At 40.3% G+C, this 26,843-nt stretch overlaps 2 protein-coding genes across 2 annotated transcripts in view; one reads left to right on the top strand and one right to left on the bottom strand.

Moving 5' to 3' along the window:
• Positions 1 to 25,800, top strand: TXNDC5 (thioredoxin domain containing 5). The gene is made up of 10 exons (XM_069853680.1): positions 1 to 188; positions 5,182 to 5,331; positions 8,083 to 8,188; positions 9,422 to 9,518; positions 11,835 to 11,950; positions 14,149 to 14,235; positions 17,150 to 17,293; positions 19,971 to 20,053; positions 23,127 to 23,256; positions 23,780 to 25,800. Exons 1-10 carry the CDS (start codon positions 16 to 18, stop codon positions 23,900 to 23,902), a joined length of 1,209 nt encoding a protein of 402 aa, XP_069709781.1. The 5' UTR covers positions 1 to 15; the 3' UTR covers positions 23,903 to 25,800.
• BMP6 (bone morphogenetic protein 6) overlaps positions 25,782 to 26,843 on the bottom strand; it is a 97,221-nt gene continuing 96,159 nt past the window's right edge. The window contains exon 7 of the mRNA XM_069853679.1: positions 25,782 to 26,816. Within this exon, the coding sequence (XP_069709780.1) occupies positions 26,667 to 26,816 (150 nt within the window). The 3' untranslated portion in view covers positions 25,782 to 26,666. The remainder of the gene's footprint in view (positions 26,817 to 26,843) is intronic.

The raw sequence follows: 26,843 nt of genomic DNA, 5'->3' as shown, positions 1-26,843 counted from the left end.
TGTCAGCGCCCGGCGATGGCGGCGGGGGGCTGCTGGTGGCGCCTGCTGTGCCTGGCAGCGCTGGGCCCCGCGCTGGGCGGCCGGGCGGAGCCGGACCCGGACCCGCACGGGCAGCACCTGTACAGCGCCGAGATGCTGCGCCACGGCGCCGCCGCCGCCCCGCACTTCGTCATGTTCTTCGCGCCCTGGTGGGTACCGGCAACCTCTCCCCCCTCCAACCCCAACTCCCAACTCCTCCACCCTCCCCGCTGACGTGGCGCCGGGGGCAGCGCCGCCCTCAGCCCCGGCGGGGCCCGGGAGCGGAGCCGGCCCGGCCCGGCCTCCATCCACGTGGCGACCGGGCTGATGCTGCGTGTTGGGGTGGGGGAGTAGGGGGGGTGTTCTGGTGGCTCTCGCTCGTCCCGCGCCCTCTCCGGGCTCGCAGGCAGTTCCGCTGCCGGGGTTGTGTGCTCTTCGCCGTCCTGATACTGAAAGATAAAGGGGCGGCGGGAGCCGCGCGCCTGGCGCGTGCCCGAGGCGGCGGGTGGCCGTGGGTGAGACCCCCTTGGCCGTGGGAGAAGATCCCCCCCCCCTTGGCCTTGGGAGAAGATCCCCCCCATGGCCTTGGGAGAAGATCCCCCCCCCTTGGCCTTGGGAGAATATCCCCCCTCCATGGCCTTGGGAGAAGATTCCCCCCCCCCCAACCTTGGCCGTGGGAGAAGATCCCCCCCCAACCTTGGCCGTGCGAGAAGATCCCCCCCCAACCTTGGCCGTGGGAGAAGATCCCCCCAACCTTGGCCGTGGGAGAAGATACCCTCTCTGGGCCTCTCTAGTAGTTTTTCACGTTATTTTTTTTTCTTTCATCTCTTCCCCTGCCCTTTTTTATCTGGCCTATCCAGTAGAGGTTATTGGGAGTTACATGTGTTGAGACTGGTTGTTCAGGTTTGAGTTTTGGTGGTTTTCTTTGGCTCTCCAAGCTGTCTTAAATTTAGATAAAATAAATTCAGGGGAACAGTCCGCAGAAGTTTTATGTTTTGATCCCAAGTCATCCATTGGTTTGTGGTGCCATTTAGGCATGTGTTATGGTGCTCTTTGAAAACAGCAGAGAAGGATTTCCTTTCAAAACTGAGGAACTACGTTTTTTATTAGCATCGACTTGTTTGTGCCATAAGAAAGTGTTAAGTGAGATCTTGAAAGAGCAGATGGCTGCCTTTGTTCTCTGAAGATCACAAAACTGGAGGATGCCTGACTTGCTGGTGACAGACCTGTGCCGGAGTGCTGCAAGGCCTTGGAAATGCCTATGCAGAGCAGGAGTGCTTCTGCTCTGTTCTCTTTCCAGGTGATAATATCTGTGTCTATCCAGGCTCTAACTGACTGTTCCACTGGCACCCCTAACACCAGATGAGCTTTTATCTTGGTGCAGTCTTCATAGGAGAACCCGTGCCAGATGGGCTGTTGCAGAGCCCAGTGTATGCTGCACATCCTCAGCGTGCGTCAAAGAGAGCACTGGTGTTTTAAAACTTGGACCACACTGTGGCCTGGGGAGAGCTGAGGATCTCTGTCCAAATTGAGTACGAGGGAGCTGTGTTGTTTCCCAGACTTACTGCAGTTTCTCCAGATGTTCTTTTCACCCTAAGCAAAGACTTCTCCAGATCTCTGGTCTCAGCTTCAGGGCCCTTGATCCGGACTCCTGTCTCCTGACAGGCAGCAACTGGGCCAGGTTTCGGGTCCAGGGGGAAGAGGACAACGAGAACATTCAGGTGTTTGAGTGAGGTGCTGATACACAGCAGTCGTTTTATCGTCAGTGGGGTCAGGTGGCAAACTGACAGCCCCGGCATCGGTATTAGACTCTCTTGCCCTATTCCTAGGTGGTGTTAATGTGCTCATCTCCTAATGCTTCTCACAGAGGCATGTGTTTTGGTGCTGCTCCCCTTAGAAGAGAGAAGCCCAGCAAACAACTCATCTGGGATTGCCTTTCACATTGCTATGTATCGTGCTAATTTTGTGTTGTCAATGCTGCTAGTTAAGTGTTGAGTTAAACAGAACAAACTCTATAAAGAGACCATTCCAAGTCATTTTCCATGAGATGTGTAAGGTGTTCAATCATCAGGCTGTCCCCTGTGGTAGTTACACTTGACAAGGGACAGAATCATGAGCAGGTTACTGTCTTCATGCCACTGGATATTCTTAAGATGCTCACTGTGCCTGTTGTGTATCTACAGAGGAGTTAGGCTCCCCTGGTTCCTTAGTTGGAAGGAATTTCAAGTGAGCAGTTTCATTGTGTTATTTTGACCATTACAAACCTTTTTGACATGTGTGGTCTGTGGAAGTCCACTGAGATGAAGCAGACTTGATCACCAGAGTTTGTTGCTGTTGAATTGAACACTGTTGGCTGGATTTTGCCCTGGCTGGATTCTTCTGTCTGGAGCAAGACTGGTCCTGTGCTGCTTGTACTGTACACCTATCTATCTCAGGGTCTCAAACTTCTTTAATTGGGCAGTGATTTGTGCTTCATCTTGCTGTGGAGCTGCCTTTGCTAGCTGCAGAGTTCAAGCTCAGCTGGTGGCCTCCAGAAGTGTTTCAGTTCTTCACTGGCTGCAGGAGGCAGTATCAGTAACTGCAGTTTTGACATACATGGTCCTTTACATCCCTTCTTGCCACGGCCCAGGAAATGCACCATTCAGTTTTGCTCGTGAGAAGCACTGATACTGTAGGAGGAGCACTGACCTGTCAGCGTGAGGTAGAACAGCCTAGTACTGTGTACCTAGTACATTTTGCCACAGCAAAATGATCTTCAGGCATGGGCACTTGTGGCACACAGTTGCTCCGAGTCAAAACGGGCAACCTATCTGCAAACTCTTAAAAATAATGTGCTTTCACCCATACCGCCTGATGTTAATGGTGTATGAGAAGCAGGGGTTTGGGCTTTTGTTCATAAGGGTGTATCTTTCTTGCAGCCTTGTTGGTCTCTTTCGGGTCTTCATTAATGTTTGTAAATGGAGATTATGAATGCTTGCACCTTCTTAACTCCTGTAGAGAAGGAAGAACAAGGCTTCTTATTGACACCCAGGATGTTCCACCATCCCCAGTGGTGGAACTGGCTGCTTTTCCAGCCCCAGTGGTGTAATGCGGAGTGGCAACAGTGAAAGTCTGTGGAGGTACGTGGTGCTCAGGAAGGTGTATGATGTTGCATGGGCTTGCTCTCTTTAATTTTGACTTTTCTGGGATTATATATTTTGCAGCTACCGCTTGTGAATTTCAGAAAAAGTATTTTAGGGACTGTCTTGTCTTGTATTTCCTTCTGCGTAACACTGAATTTTTTTGAACACCAGGACTAAGTAGTTAATGGGAATGGTTGGACTCTGAGATTCCAGTGGGTCCTTTCCAACCTAGTGATTCTATGATTCTGTGATTACTGATTTGGATATGAGCATTTTTGCTGCTTTATTTTCAATTTTAACTCATCTAATCTGAAGAAGGAAGGGGAGAGGAGACTCTGTGTGTAGCAGAGATCACATTGTTATATATGGACAAGGCAGCTCTGTTCTGTGCTTAAAAAACAGTGGGTTAATTACTTGAGATTGCCTTACCTGGTTTTCCATGCTCTGTTCTCTAACGCCATTCATTCAGTGTTTAAAACCCCTGCAGCTGCTGAGGGAAGAGAGCAGGGAGTCCAAAATTCTTCTCTTAATTCCAGCTCCATGAAAGAGTTGACTGTGGAGGGACTTCAGTCTGAAGTTAAATATTTAAGGAATACTTAATTTTAGTAGTAACACATCATATCCCTTCAACTTGACAGTTCAGAATAAGATCATGTGAGAGGTCATATTCCCACACATAGTGGGAGTATGTGTGACCCACTGCGCCTCGCTGTAACAGGACCTTATTAAGACATTCTTTATAGAATCATGGAATTGTAGAATAGTTCTGGTTGGAAGGGACCTTAAAGATCATCCAGTTCTACCCCTCTGAGACGGGCAGGGACATCTCCCACCAGACCAGGCTGCCCAAGGCCCCATCCAGCCTGGCCTTGAACACCTCCAGGGATGGGGCAGCCACAGCTTCCCTGAACAACCTGTGCCAGTGCCTCACCACTCTCTTGGTGAAGAAATTCCCCTTTATGTCTAGTCTAAATCTGCCCCTCTCCAGTTTGTGGCCATTGCCCCTAGTTTTTTATATTAAATATCAAGGTGGGTTTTTTGCCTTAATCGTATCAGGATACCCAGAAAAGTGTGAATCCATGCAGCTTTTCCACAAGTGGACTCAAAACCAGTTATATAAGTGAAACTGCTTTAAATGGGAACAACTTTCTCCAAAGTTCTAATGGTCTTTTAATTGTTTCTTGAAGGTAGACTGTTCAGGTCATGCCAAGGGCAGTAACAGCTTGCATACTGCCAGGTTTCCTGTTAATCCATTTATGTATTTTTAGATGCCTTGAAGTGTTGGCATAACCAGACATTAAGGAGAAATGAAAATCATTCCTTAAAATTTTGTATCATAGTTACAGTAGTATGTTATTGCTGTAATGAGTTGAAAGACTAGTAAAACAATGAGAAGAATAATAGCCATTTTCTGCTTCTGGGGAGCTAGTGTTATAGCAACTCTGTGAGGCCAGTTTTCTGTCTGTATGCAGGTATAGTTAGTTGATGGTGTGCTGCTGGGGCAAAGGAAAGTGTGGGAGGATTTTGAGGAATGCTGTTCAGAAATCAGTCCTGCTGTGTTTAGTGTCTTGTGTTACAATTCTGATGCACACAAGCACAAGTGGCCTTACAAAAAGGCTAGAAACCGGTATCACCTTACCTGCTGCTAAAATACACTGTATTTTGAAATGTTAGAATGGAAAGAAAGCTAGACAGGCCTCGCGAGATTTTTCTAGAAAGCTGGAAGTCTTGAGAGCACTTTTATTAATAGCGTCACTAAGTTCAGGGAGTGTATTTGTAACGTAAAAGGATAGTAGCAAGAAGTTCTCATCTCTTGACTATTTTATAAGGTGTTAGCAGTATCCTACAATTCTTAATAGTATTCACATTGAGATTGTAACAGTGTAACAGCTTAGTGTAATAGTGCTTGAGTATGGAAGATTGCAGGCTTAACTGTTTTTAAATTTATCAAAATCGCTGGCCATTCTGTGTATGACTTTTCCATAGATTCATTTCCCTCTAAAGCAGCTATTAAGTAAATATCTTGTTCCTTCTGTCACAGGTGTGGACATTGTCAGCGTCTGCAGCCAACTTGGAATGATTTGGGAGATAAATACAACAACATGGAAAACCCACAGGTCTATGTTGTTAAAGTGGATTGTACTACAGATACTCCACTGTGCTCTGAATTTGGCGTCCGAGGATACCCTACGTAAGTATAAAAGGCTGTCTGCTCCTATTTCTTTCTTTTTGAGTTTTCCATGATCCTCTGCCAATTTGTTGAAGTTAACTTCTAAGTTATATTTTTGGTAAGTTTCTTTCTAGCCCTTTGGACCTCATATGTTCATTTTAAGCCTTTTTACGTTGTTGCCAAATATCATGTGATACATACTACTCTTTTTTTTTTTTTTTTTTTTTTAAAGAAACTGGTTTGTGTCTTGGAAGATGTCTGTGTTTAAATTAAGTCCAGAATTGTCCTTTTCTTTTCTCTGAGAGTACCTCTTTCTCAAGCAACAGTACACTATACAGCCATGTTATGCATCACAGAGCTGGTTTCTGGCAGCAGTACTTCTAAAAATAACTTGTCACAAGTTTGTCAGTACATTGTAGCATTCAGACTGAATGTATAGATTATCTGCTCTTAAATTTTTCAGTGCACTTGGTGCTTATAAAATGATAAATTAATAGCATCACTTAGCGTAGCAGTGGTGATATTGTGCAGTCTTTTGCTATGTAATTTTGCTTATATTAATGTAGGAAAATTTGGAGTTTAAAGTTGTTAGACTTACCCAGTTACAAAGGATGTGTGCCTTACTACCTCAGCTTTGGTAAGTGGAACATGATCTAGAGCATCTATGACAGATCAGCCTAGATAGTGCTTTTGGGCTGGATACATGTGCTCTCTTTCTTTTGCTGCTGAAAAGTAACAAAGAGATTTTTTTCTCATGACTTCTTTAAAGCTTCTTGCAAAAATGGATGGGGTCATTTCTACTGCTTTACTAGTTACTCATCGTAGTAGGGATAAGTGGAGAATGTAATCATCTGTAGCCCTTCCACAGCCTGTGTTTTTCAGTTTACTTCGTTTGCTCGCTTTGTCTAGTGTTACTGCTGACCCCAGCAACAGCCTGAACTTGACATACGCTCCTGGCTGCACTCACTTTGACGCATATGTGTGCGTCTGAGTAGAAGTTGAGAGTTATAAATAGTAAAGTCCTTGTTGAAATAGGAATTTTCCTTAAGGGCAGTTTGTGGCACAGTTCCACTAAAAATACCAAGAAACAATGGATTTTACAACTCTGTTTTAATATCCCCCACAGTAGGCATTGGTTGTCTTTGCATATTTGAATAGATTATATTCTGCTGTTCCCTGTAAAACAGAAAAGAGCGGCAGAGATTTTGGATAAGAAAAAAAATGAGTGGACATGTAATTGCTCCCTCTTCCCTCGTTTTTAAGGTCATCAAATATCTAAGAATAATTGATGTTAATTTTCGTCTACTTCAAAAGTATAAATGATAAGGCAGTCGTCTGCTACTTATTGAAATATAGAGAAGAAGGAGAATTCATCATGTAAATTCTTTTCCTGTCTGAGCCAGTATTTAAGTAGCTTGTTTCTAAAAGTCTCCAGCAAGGGAAATTTCACAGCTTCCTCAGGGACAGAGGGATTGTTGCACGTCCAGGATGTGCTGCTCCCTATGCTGCTTTTCCAAACACCTATCAAAGGAAAGTCTGCATTCCCTTTCCATCCTCATGAGAGTAAAATTGGCTGAGATGTTCCCAGTTGTCTCAGGATTATTTGGTGCTGCAAATACTGTCTCAATTGAACTGTACGCAATGTACCTCATTTGAAGAAAATAAAGGTGCAGATGGCTCTTTGCGGTGTATTTTTTTTTCTTGTTACACCTCATGGCAATGCTTTTGAAGTTTATTTTAGATGTTATTCTGTTTCATTTTTGGTTTTTTTCCTTCTTATTGCAAAGTTGCTCCCCCTCCAAAAAAAAAGAAAAAGATTTGACTCTCTGTCATCACAAGGAATGTTCAAGAGTACCTTAAACAGAAAAGACAGTGGGACCTCCTATCTCTTTTGGATGCATTTGCATTAAGTGTTTTTTCAACACTTTCATATGTTCATTTTTTTTCCAACTGGAACAAGAAGAGAGAAAAAAACAAGAAAAAGAAAAAGCCTTACAAAATGACAGCTTGGCAAGGGGAACTGAGGACTAGGTGGCAGAAGTAACTGAAACTGTGATTTGCTTTAAAAAGTAAGACTAGGTCAGAAGTCAGTATTGGCCCTTTACCAGATACATTTCCATTTTTTAATTAAATGTTCAATAGCGCAAGCCTTAGGTAGTTTAGGGAAAAGTTTTTATAGCAATTTTTAAGTTTTATATAAATGAAATCTTGAATCCCTACGAGCCATTGCTTATCTCCTTGACCTATTGACTTGTTTCAGCCTGTTTTTAAGAAGTTTAAAGTCCTACCTTCCAAGAGCAGTCAGGGAACAAAATGTGGAAAAGAAATTCCTGAGAAAACAAGGATTGGGTTTTTTCCTTCAACGATGGAGAGTGATGAATGAAACAAAATTGAAGCTTTTTTAGAAACGGGAATAGGATTCATAGGCAAAGTGAATGATTAACCTTAGAACTGAACTCTGCAGTATTTTACTTGCTCTTGCTTATTGATCAAAGCAATAGTATTAGGCTATGTTGATTTTTAATGTGGTATTTCTTTTTGCTATTTTTAAAATCTCCTCTAAAAGCTTACAGGGCAATGAAAAAGTGTCCCAAGTTTCAGCCATGACCCTTTAAGTTGAGGGAGATGCCTGATGCTGATGTTAATAGTAATGAGAGCTGTTACTGCTGCTGGAGCTGCATTGCTGTGGATTAGCAAAGCGTGTTAGCTTTCAGAGAATGTTTCCTGTGTGGAAATTTTTGCCTCACTCTCTTCTACGTTTTGATCCTTTAGCCTAAAGCTGCTTAAACCAGGACAAGAACCTCTGAAATACCAAGGCCCCAGGGACTTCCAGGCGCTGGAAAAGTGGATGTTGGAGAAACTAAATGAGGAACCACCTGTAAGTGAAAAGGAAACAAGGAAAGGAAATACTCCCTTCTGCAGACTTCTTTATCTATCACTTCTATGTGTTAGGCTTCATCTTCCAGGAGGAAATCTGTTCCTGACAATAAAAGTCCACGTAACTCAGAGAAGTAATTAAAACTGTCATCTTGTGACCTCTTGTTTGTTTCCTGTATTCAAAACTAGAGTACATAATGCAGTTTTTAGTGTTTAGCATTTTGACATTTTAAAATACAAGTCAATTCAGTTCACACCTCTAGGCCACATTTCTAGGATGAGCAAAGCAATTTATCTCTAATACATTATAAATTGCATTTGTGTTGAACTTAATTACTTCTTAAAACATGGATGCTATCATTAGCTCAGTTATTATCTGATAGTGTTGTAGCCTAAAGAAAGGGTTTTAAATAATCAGGTAAATTAAGCTAATACCATCTCTAGGAAGCCTCTTGATTTTAGGGGTAGCACTTGCAAATAGTAACCAAGCCTTGCCTAAAAGTGAATTTGTGATTGCCGTTTCTAATCAAGATAAATCTTTAGCGATTGCAGAATCACAGTTAGAACATGATTATATTTACCACAAGCGTGCTATTTTTAATACTTAAATATTAAATGCTAAGCTATTTTAAGAAATGTACTTTGAGGTTCTTAAAAAGCTCTGACCCTAGTATCTAGAAGGTAGTCACTTGCTTTTGCTCAAGTGCCAGTGGGTTTGCTGCAAGTTATACCTATGAAGTGTTTGCTTTTTCCACATCGTTGCTGTCTTCAGGGAACTTTATGTACTGCCTTCTGGCCTTAGGGGAGCAGAAAATAGCTTTTTCACTAGCTGTTTTTAAATATCCCTAAGACCACTGAAACTGGTGTGATGGCAGATGTGGTGGATGGGTGATGCTATGGAGGAGCTGTTACATAATCTCAAGTGTAATGCTATATGGTGATGTGATGAATGCCATGGCAATTACTGTGCTCTGTGACTGTATGACAGCAATAACTCTTGTTATTCCGATGACTATGATAGCTCCTTTCTTGGTAGTCTTTTTCATGTTTTGCTTTCAGGTAGTTGTTTTTTGTTTGAAAATATTATATACCTAAATCAAGCTAAATAAGGACATTGCTTTAGGAATTTAAAATTTCAGAGTAGAGGGTTTGCCACAGAATGGTGGTATACAGGCATGAAATATTGTGTATTCACTGTACAAGACAAATAAAAGTTACTTTTTCTCATTAATAGGTTACAGAATCAAATGTGGAACCACCAAAAGCCCCCGAACCTAAGCAAGGAATGTATGAACTCTCAGCAGACAATTTCAAGATGCACATAGCAAAGGGTAACTGTTGTTTTTTTTTTCATAAGCAAGAGATACTTGGCATACAGAGACATCTGTAGAGGGAAATCTGCAACACAATTGTTAGTTAGTACCTCCTTCCCACTTTTATTTTCCAGTAATATCTAGTGAAAGAGGATGAAAATACAGGCTGTATAAAAATGCAGTAGTTTAATTACGTTACATACCATGAAAAAGATTAAGAACGGCACTATGCTCAGAAGGCAATAAAATTAAGGCCCCTAATCACATGGAAGAAGGTAGTGGGGCTTGTGTAACTAAATTGTCTCCTTCCCTTAGTTCCTTGCTCAGTCATAGCTTTGCCACTCACTTTTTGTTTTTGCAGTTCCTGTTTCTTCTTTCCCTAGGTCTGGGCTTGTTCTTACTCCCAGGCTGCTGTTCTGGATAAATATAATCCACTCACTTCCTCCCTACTGCCTACATCCCACTTCAGTCTGGCCCCCTTATTTGATGTTGTTTAGCTTCCTTCCTCCAGAATTTAGTGTGTGCAAACACTTCACCTGTTCAACCATTTTTAAAAATATTTTGTTTGGAAGCTTTAAAATTAATGCCAGGAGTGATGCCTACCATAGGGAATCTCACCCCCCACATAGTGGATTTTTTAGAGAATGAGTATAATCTTACAATACAAACTTTGGGCTGCCGTAACAACAGATGATCCTGCCATCTCTACCTGTTTTCCCAGAAACAAAGGCTGGATTACATTAACTATCCATTCCCACGTGACGCCACCAGTGAGGTAGATACTAGAGCTTCTTAAGGTAGACATGAACTGATTTGAAATATCTTCAAGTGTAGAAGAGCATTTTGTGCAGCTAACTTAAATTTTGCAGCCTGCGTGTCTTAGCACAGAATTACATCAACATTCTTTGTGGATTCTTCTCTAAGCCATCAGAGGATTCCTAAGTATTAAACAGCTTTACAGTCTGAGGAGATATTTAAGTTTAGTGTATGTGTAAATGTTGTAATGCTGTTAGTGTAATATTTTTATTATTTATTCATTGGTGTTCATAGAGGAGATATTCTCATGGTCACATCTGATGGTTGAGCCGGTTTATGACAATTTGTAAAAACTGTTGTCCTCTCTTGACTTCAGTTACAAGAAGTTAAATGCTTAAATTTAGCAGGAGGCTTAGCATTTCCAGCTGGAAGGTTGACTTTTGTTCTTAAAAAATCTCCCTTTACCTTTTTGGTGCTCTTGGGCAAAAAGAATTATAATTTTTTTTTCTGTTGAGGAGGAGGGTATATCAGAGCATGTGGTATAGAATAGCTGATTTTGACCAGATGTTCTTATTAATTGTTGAGAAATTTTACTTGGACAAAGCAAAGCGTGTCAATCAGTTTGAAAATCTTCCATGTGCAGACCAGGCAAGTCAGAGTACACTGCTACTGCAGTTAACATTTCCTAGTTATTTTGCAATGTCTTTCCTCTGACCTCCTTTTGTGAACAAGCCCTCAAACTAGAAATGAATTCTAGTAATATTAGGCCCAAAGCAGTCTTCAAAAGATTATGAATAATTCTGTTAAAAAGAGCTTTTCTCCAGCTGCTGCCATTTCCTTCAAATTAATTTGATTTATTTTTTTCCTTATTTTAAATAAATTATTTTTTATTCCTTATTAGTAGAACCTTGCCTCAAATTAGTAGTAATCTTAATTGAAGGAAATTACATAATTCTGCAATTAAGATTATACTTGTAAACTAAACATCATTAGGAGATAGAGCAGATACTGTCCTCTATAAAACACTACAAAAATTTACTAAAAGCAGTGATTTCTGAATAATCGACATGAAAATACAAAGAGCAGGGCAGAAAAAAAGAGAATGGAAAGCTGAACAAGATTATTTAGTTAGTTCACAGACCTAATGCATTGGCGTTCCCTAAGAAATGTTTAAGCTGAAGTCTAATACTCTCATTTATACTGTAATAAATACATATTCCTTGGTGGTTCGTTGTACTCTGCAAGAGGCCAAGTGATTGGCATGGTAGGATTATACGTTGCAGCAAGTGGTTAGATTAAAAATACCAGGTTTAATATTTCTTTTTTTGGCTTGAAGTTATGAAGCTATTTGGATTTTCAGGGAAACTGGCAACACTGCGGGACTGCATACAGTATTAAAAACCTAACTGCCAAAGTATTCTGTCCTGGCCTTTGACTCATAGTGTTTCCTATCTTTAACTCAGGAAATACCATGATAAATTTGCAGTTTGAGATTAATACTTAGTCTTTAATTGCAGCCAAATTGATCCCAAATGAGTTAAATATTTTTCTTTTTTTTTTTTTCCTTTGACTTAAAAGGTAATCACTTTATCAAATTCTTTGCCCCTTGGTGTGGTCATTGCAAGGCTTTGGCCCCAACCTGGGAACAGCTGGCTCAAGCCTTTGAGCATTCAGAAACTGTCAAGATTGGCAAGGTAGGCAAAGTGCTTTTAGTGTGAAAATGTGTTTTGTGAGATTGAATGTTTCAGCCATGTATCATGGGGGTTGTGCTGTGATTTGCAAATAACAATTGTTATGTTTGTCACCTCCTAAGTGCTTTTATACTCATAGTTTCTATTTTAATTTTGGGATGGTTATGTCTTTTTTTCACACATCTACAGTTGACAGGACTCTCTCATTTTAAGCAAGGACTTGTTAAAACACAGCTAGCTCCCTGTGTTTCAGAGACAGCTGGGAATATGTCTAATACTTAACTGCAGGGGATGATATTTTGTTTTTTTTTTATTGTTTCCCCTTTGTCAGAACTTGATAGACTTCAGTATTTATTTTGAGTGGGAAAGCGACTTCTAATCTGGTCTTAATAACATTGAATTCCTTAGCAAACTTTAGACCTACAGGACTCCTTATGGTGAATTATTTATTGGTTGGGGTTTTTTCTACCCCATAGAACTTATTAAAGGTTTCAGGGGGTCTTCCACCTTAAAAACTGATATCTTGTCCTGCTTTACTATTTCCCTTAGGGTTGATAACCAGGTTCTGTGGTGTATTTACCATGGGAGCTTGTTACTTGTACGTGGAGTGACTTCTCTGCAGAGGTATGGAGGTGGTCTGGCAATTGCAGTTACTGGCTTTATTTGCTGACCCATACCTAAGTCCGGGTGGCTCATGATGTGAATCCCTCTGTATTTTCCAGTGGTGGAAAACTGATTGGGCCCAGCTTCCATGTCCTTAAGCTGTCAGAGTGGTTTGACTGATCTGAAAGACTGTGTAACAGTCAGCAGTGTTGTCAGTCCTGCAGAGGGATAAAAACCCAGCTATCTCCCCTACCTCTGCCCTCATAGCACTTTCAGCTGTTGCTAGGGGGGATGAGCTTGCCTTTTTTTTGTAATTATTTTTATTTTTAATGCTTTTGAAAATTTGGTAAATCAGGTATGCTGTAGATGTACAAAGCAGATCAGCATAGTTGAACTTTAGAGAAAGACACATGCGCACACACACATGCATATACATGTATTTAAAAATAAAATTTTGAGATCTGGTGGATATAAAATTAGATTCCCTCTGAGAATAAAATATCAGAGGCTATTGCTCCTAAGATGCTATCCATACCAAATGTTGCATCTGCTGATATACTTTGTGAACCTTGCTTGATGTCTTATAAAATCCTTGCATAGCTTAAGTATCTTCTGGAAGTTACCATTCTCTGATACTTAGTAAAAAATACACAAAAAGTGTCCAAAGTTTCTGTTATATTCAGTTGTCTGTTCTGTTTGCAGTTACTATTACTGATTGTCGCCACTTAGATTTGTCTAGATTCCTAGTCAATTTTGTGTAACTGTATACCTTGTGAAACTATTTTAAGCTGTCTTGGCTAATTGTAAGTCTGTAAGTAAACAGGAAACACAACTGTTTCTAAGAAGGCTGGACCATGACCTTAATGTAATGTGAGGGAATAGTGTCTTAACAGCAATGATACCTTCAGACAGGATGCTGGTTAATCTTTAGAGTTGATCTTCAGTGATTTGCAGCACAGTTTTTTTAATGTAAAATTCAAAATCCCAGTGCTCTGTTGAGCAAAGGGTCCAGTGCTGAAGTTGTTAGTTTATAATCTTTCTTGGAACAGAAAAAAGAACTGATAACTTAACAGACTGGTTTATGATGTGTTAGAATTGAATGTTGCTGTGCTCTCGGAACTTCCCTTGGAGTAAAGTTAACTTGCTAGCTGTTGACATGTCTTCTGAAGCCTTTAAAGAGTAGTCTTTTAAAAAATGAATGAGCCAATATATCTTCACTGTAAAGCTCTCTCTCACATTAGCATTTTGTGTCATATTGTCCGTGCAGTGATTATATTCACTAAGAATACCAAGTAGTTTTTAGTTTGAATATTTAATTAAGTCTTCATTGTTCTTTGTCGCTGTTACTACTTCTATCCATACCTCCCTCCCTGATCCCTCCTAAAAAAACCCAAAAGCCTCTCAATTATACAACCAAACCACTGTTTGGCTGGCAGACATCATCTTTCTCAAGACAGTACTTGGGACTGAGTTTTGCCAAGCCATGTATTGCTTGTTCCTGTATGTTTCTGAGATTTTATACAAAAGGGAGGCTATGATGCTTATTGTATGTTTATTTTATGTACTGAGTGGTTTATATTTTTTTCTTCAAAATGTAGGTTGACTGTACCCAGCATTATGAAGTCTGCTCTGAAACTCAAGTTCGTGGCTACCCCACACTCCTTTGGTTTAGGAATGGTGAAAAGGTGAGTCTGCAATCTCAGAAAAAGATTTTTTTCTAAACAGTACTTGGACCTTTATTGCATCCTGGGGAAGAAAGATCAAATGGGCATATATAGAAGTCTGCTTGTGAGAGAAAAGTTGTTGGGTGTTCAGTCAGGTACTGGAAAAGATACAATTTGCCCATAGATAAAAGTTAGTTTTTGGCTCTTTGTGCTCTGCAAATAAGTGGTATGATGTTCATAAATGTGCAAGCAGTATCTCCCATTATGCTATTACATGAAAGAATTCTAGGTTTACTTTATCTTAATACCTTACCTCCTATGGAACACAAAACCATAGAAATAATAGAAATAATAAAGAAAAGAAATAATAGAAAAGAAAAAAAGAATAGAAATAGAAAAGAAAAGAAAAAATAGAAATAATAAGTATACAGTTTTCACAGTGCATATCAGAAGGTTCTTAACTCAGACTGGTGCCTGTCGGCTGAGTAATACAAATTTTCTTTTTTATAAATCTGAACACTTCACATGACACTGTGAGTGAGAGTCCTGTGGTCCCAGTTGACATTTTTCCCTTGCAGCAATTCAGAGAATAAACACCTCCCATACCTGGACAGACTAAGATAGTTGGGGTTGTTCAGCCTAGAGAAGAGAAGGCTCCAGGGAGACCTGGTAGCGACCTTCCGGTACCTGAAAGGGGCTAGAAGAAAGCTGGGAAAGGGTCTGTTTACAAAGGCATGGAATGGTAGGACTAGGGGCAACAGCTATACACTGGAGAGGGGCAGATTTAGGCTAGACGTAAGGAGGAATTTCTTCATGATGAGATTGGTGAGGCACTGGCATGGGTTTTATGATCTAGAATTGCTTTATGATTAGCATATTTCAGTATAGGAATGCTTCTGTGCAGCTCTACTTTTAACTGAAGAGGAGGAAAAAGACACTGGTGAGACACAGGCAATTTTCTGGCACTCTAAAGAGTAAGTGGCCATAAATGCATACCAGTGCACGTGAGGTTTGGGACAAGGACCCCTATGAGATAAGACACTCCAGGGAATTTAAATGAAGCAGCACCTGGATTTTTTTTAATCCCAACCTGATTCACACAGAAAATACACAGCCTTGCAACTGCTTGAGCAGAGGTGCCTGGCGCATGTCAGAAGCAGAATTGGAAGCTGAGGGAGTGCTCAGATCAAACATAGTGGCATGTCTAAGTTAAAGGTGTTTTCAGTAAACTAAACTTTTGTCTCTGTATGACACGAGTCTGAAGAATGGGATGTGTTCTGCTATTTCTCAAGAATGCTTTTCCACCTGTTTTGTTTGTATTTTTCAGATAGCTAGAGATGGCAAGGTATTTTGCCAGAACCATACTATCTTGATCTAGAAGAGTTAGCTCTGTTTTTTTCTCAGCAAGCCAGGTCAGGGTCTTTTTTGACCCTTTGCAATTATTGAAGTTTGAGTTGCTTGGAATTACTTGATTCAAGAGTGCAGTGAAAGAAAAAAGGCCAGACCAGTAGTATTGTATTTGGTAAAGCTGAATCTCGGCCATTAGTCTGAACAGTATATTTCTGTTGACATCAAACTGGTGTTTCTCCATTTGCAGTGCAGTATTCCCTGGTGGCATACTGCCACCAGAATCGTACGTTCCTTTGTGGGCCGATACAATATGTTTTAAAAAAACCCCACAAAACAACCCCAACAACTTTCCAGTAATCTGACACAGAAATTCCTGGAAATTTCTCTGGCTGCTATTATACTGTTGAGTTAAGCAGAGGGGAGGAGGAGAACTGCATCAGCCATCCAGCATTGTTGTCTGTAGTACCATCATTCCCTTTGTCACACCATCCCTCTTGGTTAGAAACAGCAGAAAACCCTGGAGGAATGAATGGGCATCGATCCTGCCCTGCTGAAACGAATACATTCAAGCAAGTTTAGGCTTCTTGTATTGTAATTTTCCAGAGGAGGGCTACAAGGATGATCATAGGACTGGAGCACCTCCCATACAAGGACAGGCTGAGAGAGTTGGAGTTATTCAGCCTGGAGCTTGAGGCCATTTTCTGGGGAGGGACTTTTTACGAAGTCTTGTAGTGATAGGACAAGGGACAATGGCTTTAAATTGGAGGGGGGAAGGTTTAGACTAGACATAGGGAAGAGCTTCTTCACTATGGGATTGGTGAGGCACTGGCACAGGTTGCCCAGGGAAGCTGTGGCTGCCCCATCCCTGGAGGTGTTCAAGGCCAGGTTGGATGGGGCCATGGGCAGCCTGATCTAGTCAGAGGTGGCCCTGCCCATATGGCAGGGGGTTTGAACTGGATGATCTTTAAGGTCCCTTCCAACCCAAACTATTCTATGATAATTCCTTTATGATTTATACCCAGTGTGGGTGAGTGGCTGTAGTTACAAATAATGTTATCAAGCACAAAAGAAGGAAAACATGTATAAAGAGTTCCAGAGATACAGGAAATAGTTGAAGAGATGTCTGTTCTCCATTCCAGTATATGGAAGATTGTTTATTGTTTCTTAAAGAGTATTCCTCATCTTTTAGAGGATATATATCTTGCAGTCCACACCTCATGGGACTGAAACTCAAGAATTCTATCCAAAATGGATATGTAATGTCTCCAAGAGATGATCTCTCTCTTTATAGTAACTCGAGTGAGAGGTGAAGGTCAGAGTGGAAGATTATCTAAAATCTGGTTCTCCATTTCTAAAATGCCATTCATTTCAAGGAAAGTTTAGATTATTCCCTTTTGATAGAAGAATCTGTGGCAAATCCTGAAGATGTGGAGTGAATGGAATGCTATGGAGAAGTTTAACATGACTCAATAATAATATTTATTATGAATATGCCTGCACTTAGCAGTCTTCCTTTTTCTGGTAATTATTTATTTGCTAGATTAACTGTTTATACACACTTATACAAACTATTTGATAATTGTAGAGTGACCAGTACAAAGGGAAGAGGGACTTCGATTCCTTAAAGGAATATGTAGATTTCCAACTACAGAGCTCTGGGAAAGAGTCACCAGCAGCAGCTGAACCCACTGAAGCCCCACAGCCACCCGCAGAACCCACTCGTGTTGAGGTAAGTTCTCCAGGACTGTGCAGTGATGTTAGAAGCATATAAACTGTTTCAGCAGCTTGTATGAATCTTCCACGTATTTGTCTTTCTCTGATAGCTTGACAGTTTCTAGGTGTAAACTGTAACAAGTACTTTCCTGGTTATTTTTTCTTAGTAATTAATGAGTGGAACCAGTACATAAATCCTAGCAATACTCTTATTAACTTAATGAATCAGAGAAGGAAAAAAAATCTGTTTCCTTTATTATGGTTGCAATAGTTGTTCAGGCAGAGCAGCATAAACGTCATCATTTTTGTCTGTGGAATTGCTGCTACCTTGGTCTGTGTGACAGCGTATTTCATCGCTATGGGGATGACTGTTTCTTGCGAGATACTCACTTGAACCCAGGAGGATGGTGCATGCTGTTAAGTCCCTAAAAAGAGCCAGGATCCTATACTTTTATCTGCAGAAACAACAAACAAGCAAAGATCATAAAGACTGTTCTAAATGGGTTTGAGGCTAAATCTAATTCTGGTTGTGGGAGCTACCATGAGTGTAAAACTGGTGAGGCTGAGAAATTAGGGATGGTTTTCAAGCATACTTTTTCATGAAATGTGGCAAAAATACTTCTGCCTAGAAAACAAGAGATGGTGATTTACACTTCCTTGTGATGTGGAATTAACTTGCATAATTAAAAAGCATCAATATAAGTAATATAAATACAGTTTATATTCAGCTTATCACAGGAGAATATTAGCTTTCCCAGTTGACTTTTCCAGCAGCATTACTCATCTTGCATAATGTGGCTTACCAAACACTATAGACAACACAGATTTGTAACTTTCATGCCTCTCAAATTTTTTTTTTTTAAATTGACCTCATATTGGAAGATCCTAACAAGCTGGTGTTAGTACAATGCAGAAAGTAATTAGTTGTCTTTCTCTTTTTACAGAAATAACACAAACCACATGTGATGCAAATTCCTACTTATGCCTTGCACACACCAGCACACATACAAACAGGAAAGGATTGGCGGGGGGGTGGGTTTGCCATATAATAGTAGACACACTGTAGGACTCAACTTGTCCTTGCAGTTTTACATCGCGGCTTTGGATGCCACGAGTTCTTGGTCTGCTCATCTTTAGATACCTTGGTTCTGCTTTTGTTTTGATGAATTTTGAAATGAGGGGGCTAGCCCATGCAGGCAGTAAACAGACTGCGTTTGCCATCAGCAACCCACAGTTGGAACCACAGGCAGCAAAAGCAATGAGTTCTGACTCCAAATTTGTGGAGCCCCTGTGTGGATTCTCTTGTTTTACATGGGCCAAGTATTTGCCAGCCCTTTCATGGAATCTGTACTTTTGTGTCTGTGAGACTTCACTCCTGCCAGACATTGCTAAAATTAATAAAAAAAATTCCAGATGGATTAAATTAGAGTGACCAGAAGATGCTCAGATTATATGATTGCATAAGATGTCTTTTCTTAAGAAACTAAAGAAGCTAAAATTCAGCTGATATCAGTTAATTTGTGGTTATGTAATTCACATTGCTGTTCTGATAGTAATCTACAGACCTTTAAAATTTACTTTACTGTGCAGATACTGGAAGATGTTATTTATGGGGTGTTCAGATTTGGTATCTTAGATTGTAAATTATGTTTGGAACATCTGTTTTTCATATCCATTTAGGAAATTCAGAATAGAAGAATACATATTTACTGCTAATTTTTCCTTCATTTAATTATTTGTGACTATTTAATACTTATTGAGAATAATTTCTAAGTAATTCTTTAGAGGCAGTAAAACTTAGACTTAATGGAATAACTTAATCTCATGGAATAAGAGTTATATACAGAAATATTTAAAGGTACTGGATAATTCATAGCTTCAAGTTTCTTTTTGGCTTCTCTTCATAAAACTCTTACTGGGTTTAAAGTACAATTGGTGATACTGTCAATTGCACTCTTGTTATTCTTTAGCTTTCATTTGAATTTGAAACTTTTATAGGCATGAGGTTTATTTATTTATTTCCTGTCCCTCCCACCCTTAAGGGTCTCACAGAAAAAAATTAAGATTTTTACGGTTTTGTACTCTCATAGGAGACTTGTCTGTAAGCAATGTGCTGTCCTCCCATTTTTCCCATGCCATTGCTCCTGATGTTATCAGAAGTAAAAATTCTTCTGGGCGTCCGTTCAAGTGCAGTGTGGTGCTGTCCTCTTGACAGGCAAATATGTGTTTCTAGTAACAGTTTTTTTATGTCTGCAACACAGGGATATAGGGGAGGGAGAACAGCTGTCAAGTATGCCTTGAATACCTCATTAAACTCTCAGAGGGCCAATACGGGCTTTAAGCCAACTCTCAGGGTTGTTCTTTGAAACATTTGCATGATAATGTATTAAAATGAAGGTGAATTTTATCCAATGACAAAAATCTGGATACAGGCAAATCCCCTGAAAAAAGGAGGTTTTGTTTTTCCCATCATGGACGAGATTCTGTGTGAAAAACACCACTTTCTACATCTCCATAGGGGAGGAAAGCAGCTGAGGGGTGAAAGTGAGGTGTGCTGCCGCTAATCTTGTTTATATTGTTAATAATATTGTCTTTACCACTTTGAGTTTCCCTTTCAGGTAGCTAAAAGCTTATGTGGCTGATGCTATATATACAAAAAATTTTCACTCTTCTTTCTTTTTTTTTTTGAACAGTCTGCAGTGCTCTCTCTCTCTGAAAAAGACTTTGATGCAACCATTGCTAGGGGGATCACTTTCATTAAATTCTACGCTCCATGGTAAGGATTTCAACACCTGTTGCTGTTGGGGATCATTGCTGGTCTGTGCTGTCAGTACATTAGTTGCTGTAGGTCTTTGAGTTTTGTGTAGGGCTGTGTTTGTTGTCTGGATCTAAAACATGAACTGACTGAAGAATGTGTGTGTTGAGCAAAAAAGCTCAAACTGTTTTAGCTTTCTTGGGATCCCTTTCTGTGGAAAGGCTGACAGAGAAGCTTTACTGTATCCACCTCCAGTTAACGCTGGGAAATAATGAGGGTGATCTTTCCTTGCAGGCTTAGCATGCTCCTATCCCTTGTTTAGGATAAGCTGAGGGTAGCCTATCACCAGTGTTGAGAAAGGAGAGCATGCTGGCCTTTGGGCCCTTTCCCGCTTCAGCCAGACTCTCTTGGAAGCCTCATTTGAGCACCTGAGAACTGGTACAGACTTTAGAGCTACAGATAATTGCCTATTACTGTTCGAATAATTGACAAAAGTCTAATTTGCACGAGTGACAGTTTTGAGATGTTCTTAAGAGCATATTCCATGTAATATGTTCTTACAGTGACCCGAGGTAGTAACGTCCAATGCAGATAGTGTAGGCGTAGACACCCAATGGAAAACACTGATGGGAGGAAAGTCCTGTCTGGCACCTGCCATTACTGACGTATCCAGCAGAACCAGGGACGCAAGCTGGGATAAGACCTTGGTATTACAAACTCATAGAAGAAATTATTTTCCCCCTTTTCTTACTATTCCCTTTCTGAGACAAAAATAAAGTTTTAAGTTTCTCTCTCTGGTTTATAGATTAATCTTATTTGTGCCTGGAGTTAATTTAATGAAAATTGCATGCCATCTTTCTCATCCATTGCCCAGTCTCTTAACCAATAGAAGGAAGCCTAGTGCTGGGGGAGAAATTAAATTAAGATGTACTTCACTGTGTGAATGATAACACATCTCTGATTTCAACATTAGCCATCCCATTAATACAGAATATAAAAAAAAAAAAAAAAAGATTTTTTGTGGTGGTTAAAGGTCACCATTGCAAAGCAACACAAGCAAATGCAACCCATATTTGAATGTCTTCAGGAGTATAAAATTACTGCAGCTTAACTTTGACAGTGGGCTTGAATGTGTTTCTTACTGTGGGCAAGAAGTACCAGGGAAGGTGTCATTTTACATAATCTCAATGATGCAGTCTTTTCCAGTGTTGTTACCCTTTTTATCGCAGTGCGGTTTGCTCCTTGAGAGCCGCTTCTATGCTTTTTTATGTCTGAAAGATCTGCTTTTGGATGTGGCCAAGCGTCTGCCACCGCTGTGTTAAATACCCTGCCCATACACCTCCCCACTGCCCCTGCTTCACGTTTACTGCTCTTCCTTCACTCCCTTTACCTTTTCTGCGCACTGTGAGGAAATGAGATTAAATCTGTGCTTTTACTGCTACTACACCCCCAGCAGAACTGGCTGGTAAATTCAGTTTACGCCTGTGCACAAAGGAGATTCTAGTCTGATTTCTGAACCGAGAGATTTTAACATCTGGGTGCTGCTGGATTTCACAAATACAGTCAGTGGTGGATGGCAGGCTGAGAAATGGTGACCTAGGCTGCAGAGTATCTAATTCTTAAACCAGCGTGTGCTCCCTGGCTGCAGTGTTCAGAAGGCCACCATTTAGGAAAATACTTCCTATATTTGTGTAGCTGGTATCCTAGTTTTAGATCTGCATATAAATGACCTTTTTCTCTTCCAGTGGATTAGCTTATGTAGCAAACACTATTCTATTGCTTGCTACTTCTGTCTTTCAGTTAGTTTTGGATAAATATTAAAGTTAACTTGCATAGTAAGCATAAAACCACCTTGTTCTGGTAGTTTTTGTGCATAGTCAGAAATGCTTTTGTACTGTCACTGTGTATTAAGATGGTTTAAATATACACTGGCTTGTATTAAGAAAACTTTTGCAGAGACATCTTTCATTATTTTTGTAAATGCCCTGATCCAGCCCTGAGGCAATTACAGGGCTGTTTTAATAACCCAATTAAGGTGCAGCTGGGTTAGAATAAAATGAGCAATGCAGCTTTAAAGGCTGAAGTGGTTTGGGAGTTCTTCTTGAAGGCAGCAAGAAGTTCAGGTTATGAACTTGGCCAAGCCAAGCCAAGTTCAAAGTATAAACAAAATTAGTACTTTACTATAGTTCCTGCCATGTTACTGTATCATTTTCTCTCTTGACACCAGTGTTTCAGTGCGTGTACTGTGTGGACCGTATTCTCATGTTACTGTAGGGAATAAAACCAAAATAGGCTTTTTGGTATTATTGATGGTATAACTGGAATGATTCTCTATTTAATGCAAACCAGAATAAGGCTTGATATATTTTTATTTTATTTTATTTTCCATCTGCTAATTGAGGCTCATTGATGATCAAACAATTCCATTGCAGATCCAACTGAAAGTATAGTGGCAGGGGTTAAACTTGAAAGTATCTTTAGCGAAAAAGTGCTTTTAACTGCTGGAGTGTTTCATAAAAACAGAATCTGTGATGACAAATGCCTCTATTAAAATTGAGTTTCCGGCATTGGGCAATGCTGCGTTGGTTGAGGAGGCTGTTAGGAACTGGAAGAAATTTAATAGGGAAATTGAAATCTCATTTAAATAATTAAATTTGAGCTCTGTAACTTTAGCGTAACTGGCATATGCTACCTGAAAGCATGATTTGTACTACAGACATTCTCTACCTTACTTAGAACATGCTTGTTTCTAAGCAGGCTTTCTTTTTTTTTAGGCTTTTTTTTTTCATTTGAATATTCTCTGTTTGCCTTTATTTGGCTTTACGTTCCTCTGTGGGTAAAATGTGCATGCACTGACATCCAGAATACCATTCCAGATGAGACTAACAAAGGCCAGAAACTACTTCAGTGCTAAACTCGCATAAACTCACCTCTTTTCTTAGCTCATTTACTGACATAATAGTGCAAGGGAGTTGGAGGGCCAATTCACTGGGGGATAGGAAAGGCAGCTAGTTAAATTTAAAGCTATTGCAGCAAGACAGTAGAGATAAACTGGAAGGTGTATCTGCTAAACAAATCTCTCTTTTGTTTCTAGGTGTGGTCACTGTAAGAACTTGGCTCCAACTTGGGAGAACCTTGCCAAAGAGCAATTTCCAGGTTTGACTGATGTCAAAATAGCAGAAGTAGACTGCACTGTGGAACGTAATGTCTGCAACAAATTTTCTGTAAGTGTGAAAGATCTGAAATGAACGGGATAGTATTGTGTACCAAATGTTAGCGGCTCCAGTGTGCAGCCAAGCCAGCTGCTGCGTTGTGGCTGCCTGGTGACAGTGCAGCTGTGTTCTCTATTAGCCAAAAAAAAAAAAAAAGTGGTAGTTTAGAACACCACCTGGTGACACCATTTCTTTCCTGGACTGTTTGTTCAAACTCAGTTCTCGTTGTTGGATAAAGTTAAGTTCCTAATTTAAGAAGCCTGTATCTATGAAAGCACCCGAGCAATCTTATGGTAGCCAATGCAAAGTTCAGTTCCAAGTCAAAAAAAGTCTTTTGGTGCTGGTAGGTAGACAGAGACAGAGCTAGAGCTGCCATTCTGAGAGCCTAAAGGAACATGTATCATCTTGCTCACTTATAAATGTTCAGAAATTGCAGGTTGGCGGCTTTCAGAGTCAGGGAAACACAAGTGGAGGATACCAGTGAGTTTGGACATCAGTAACAAGTCTCTTTTTTGTGTCTGTGTGTCTTTTGAAGGTACGTGGTTATCCTACACTTCTGCTTTTCCGAGGTGGAAAGAAAGTCAGTGAACACAATGGAACAAGAGACCTTGAATCACTGCATAGCTTTGTCTTGCGTCAGGCAAGAGATGAACTGTAATAAAAGTCTGGATGCTCCAGCCCTGGCTGTCTTTTTACAGTAGCTGAGGGATTTCAATTATTGTTAATTTTCAAATAGCGTGTTTAGGGGTGGGAGGGGGGCGTGGGTATCTTTTTTGTTTGTTTTTAGGAAATTGAATGTACTAAACATTGGTATCTTCCCTCTATGTGTGTGTGTTAAAGACATGCTACCCTGTGTGTGAAGGAAAACATTAACAAGTAGTTACTGTGCAAATTGAGAATATTTTCAGCATTTGTAGTGTTACTGCGTTTCTGCATTCCCACAATGAAGTGTAAATGGTTTCCTTTGAGACTAAAATACATTAAGAAAACAGACTTAAGGGCAACAGTAGAATATTTTTGTCTTCAGGTTAATTTTTTTAAAAAGTAATCCTAACAAACTGCCCACTGTTGCTAGAAAGAGGAAAGTTACACCTCTGTCAAGTCACTTTTGCCTCTACAACTGTACTTAAATCCTATTTGTCTTAATAGAGCTGTTGGTTAAGAAATGGAAAGTCATGGGAGGCTGAAAACACACACACACCCCCACACCCCCTTGGAAGATACCAGGCCACCACAAGCTGGTTGTCTCCTGTTAATCCTTTCAGCATGGGTGGTCTAGCCATAATGAAAGTGATGGTACTGTAACATGTGCCTGAACATTACCAATGCCATAGTGTACATGTGTCAGGTGGATTTTCGTAGGCTGCTTCCATCTGGCTCCAAAGGGGTAACTGTGCTCTACTTCGATAGAGCCACACTGAACAGGCACTATTATAACTGCTCTGTTAATATTAAACAATCAGTTAAATTTCAGAGCTGATGACATGCGTTTCCTACCCTTGCCTGAATCCAGACTTTGTGCTGACCTGTTCCTTAGAGTACTTGGAGAACAACAAGCAGTACGATGCTTAATTTTTTTTATTATTCAGCTGTTCTGTAGTAGTGTCAAATAGTTCCCCACTCTTGAGCCTTAACCTTTTTCCAAGTGTAAGCATTGCTAAGCTTGAAAGCTAGGACCACGCACCCTATGGTGCCTTGGATTATAATACGGATCTGTTCTTTGGTGCATAAGATGTTCCATGTTAGACATAATTGAAAGCCAAAGAATTTACACTGCAGAGACTGTCACGATGCAATGACAGCAGCAAACCAAGGACTGAATTCTGCCCAGAAACTCATGGAATGAGGATGGCTGCAAGCTAATTTGACTTCTGTCAAGATGCTGATTTTTGTCCATCATATGGAGCAGGTTGCGGGGTTGTTTTTTTGTTTGGTTGGGTTTTTTTAAAAAAAAAGGCAAAACAGCAACGAACTTTTAAATGAGTGAATTGCTCCTGGTACTTCACTGTCTGTCCAGAACTTTTGATTCTGTTCAATCTTAACATGCGTAAGGGTGAAAAAGCCACAGTGAGAGTTAAGTGTTGTACTGGCAGATGTATTTTATCATTGTATATACTTCTGCCTTAAAGGAAGCCTTTATTATCATGTTTTTAACAACTTTCTAGTGAAGCACAATCTCACGAGTTTCTTGTACAAAATCAAAGTGGTACAATTGTTTACACTGAGATTTTTCTAAATAAAAACTTTTTAAAAAAGCAGTCTTTCTATAAATGAAACAGCACAATGAATATACAGTGACAAGTGCAATAAATTATAGCTTGTATTTACAAGAAGCCTTTTAAATGCAAGAATTAGAGGTAAGTGCATTTGATACAAGTTTAATATTGATCAAAACAATTTGCTGTTAGTTTCTGCTAGACAAACTGTGGCTACACTGCAAATGTATCCTTTATACCAGTTTGTTAGTTGCATGAATTGAAGGTGAAAGGTTGGCCAAATGCTTGTATGTGTTGTTGACATTCCGTCTTCCTGCAAATAAATTGTCCAGTTAGAGAATGAATGTCCCCTAAACTTTTATGTCTGAATTACAGCTGTAGAAGTGTCCTGACTTCCTTCCTGGGCAAGTGGCCGTAGATGAAGCAGCTCCACATGGGGAGTGGAAGGAAGTTGCATAAGAACAAGTGTATAAAGTTCTATTGCTCAGTCAACAGTGAATGGGAAAGAGCAGCCAGGGTCTGTGTTCACACTCGTCTTTCTAACGTGGGGTGCAAACCATCCAGTACTTGCAGGATCAGACTTAAACTGGGGAAAAAGAGAACTGAAATATTTGCTTTGGCACAATTTAAGATTCTTCCTGTCATGACGTATTTCAGAAGGAGACTAACAGCCTAGGTGTAGATCCTTCTATACAAAGGACAATTCCTAACCTTAGGAATTTTATATTTTCTTGTACAAGATGTATGCTTGAAGTCTGAAGTACTAACACTGCTTTCTTTACTCTAGCTTCCCTATTTCTCCCCTTGCCTTCTCCCTCACAAAAAACTCACCTGGTCTGGGTGTTGGATGTCCATCTGGTAAAACTGCAGCATACATCCAAGCAACAGCTAAGGCCAAGCTGCTATGTGAGATTAAGACCATCCCAGCCAAATCAAGCATGTGTGGGCATATTGCTGCTTTGTGTGCCCTGCCTCTGCAGAGCTGAGTGGCCACCATGGCATAAGGTCAGTGGAAGAAGTCCAGCAGTTTGCTCACGCCCCCAAGCATGTGGTCCCCACACCCCTTTCCTTGCCCAAGGCACATACATGGTGTTCTGAAAGGTTCATCAATTTTTTTTTTTTTTCCTCCAAGGTCAGGTAGTTCATGAAAGTATGAAAGGTAGGATGGAAGTTCATGGTAGAAAAACAGAGTCCGTGCGAAGACTGTCAGTGACATCCACAAGCTCTTACTACCATATTCCTGTATTTCTTCAAGATTACATTAGAATTATCATCAAAATAAAGAACAGATATGGCATTTAGTTTGGTAGGTGCACAGCATGGTTTGGGAACGTAGTCAGGATTCATAAGATGAACCTGTTGCAAAAAAGAAAACACAACTGG

Source organism: Phaenicophaeus curvirostris, chromosome 3 (genome assembly GCF_032191515.1).
Source record: "Phaenicophaeus curvirostris isolate KB17595 chromosome 3, BPBGC_Pcur_1.0, whole genome shotgun sequence".
Lineage (NCBI taxonomy): Eukaryota > Metazoa > Chordata > Aves > Cuculiformes > Cuculidae > Phaenicophaeus > Phaenicophaeus curvirostris.
Note: the sequence above shows the minus strand (reverse complement) of the source record. Positions and strands in the feature narration are given on the sequence as shown.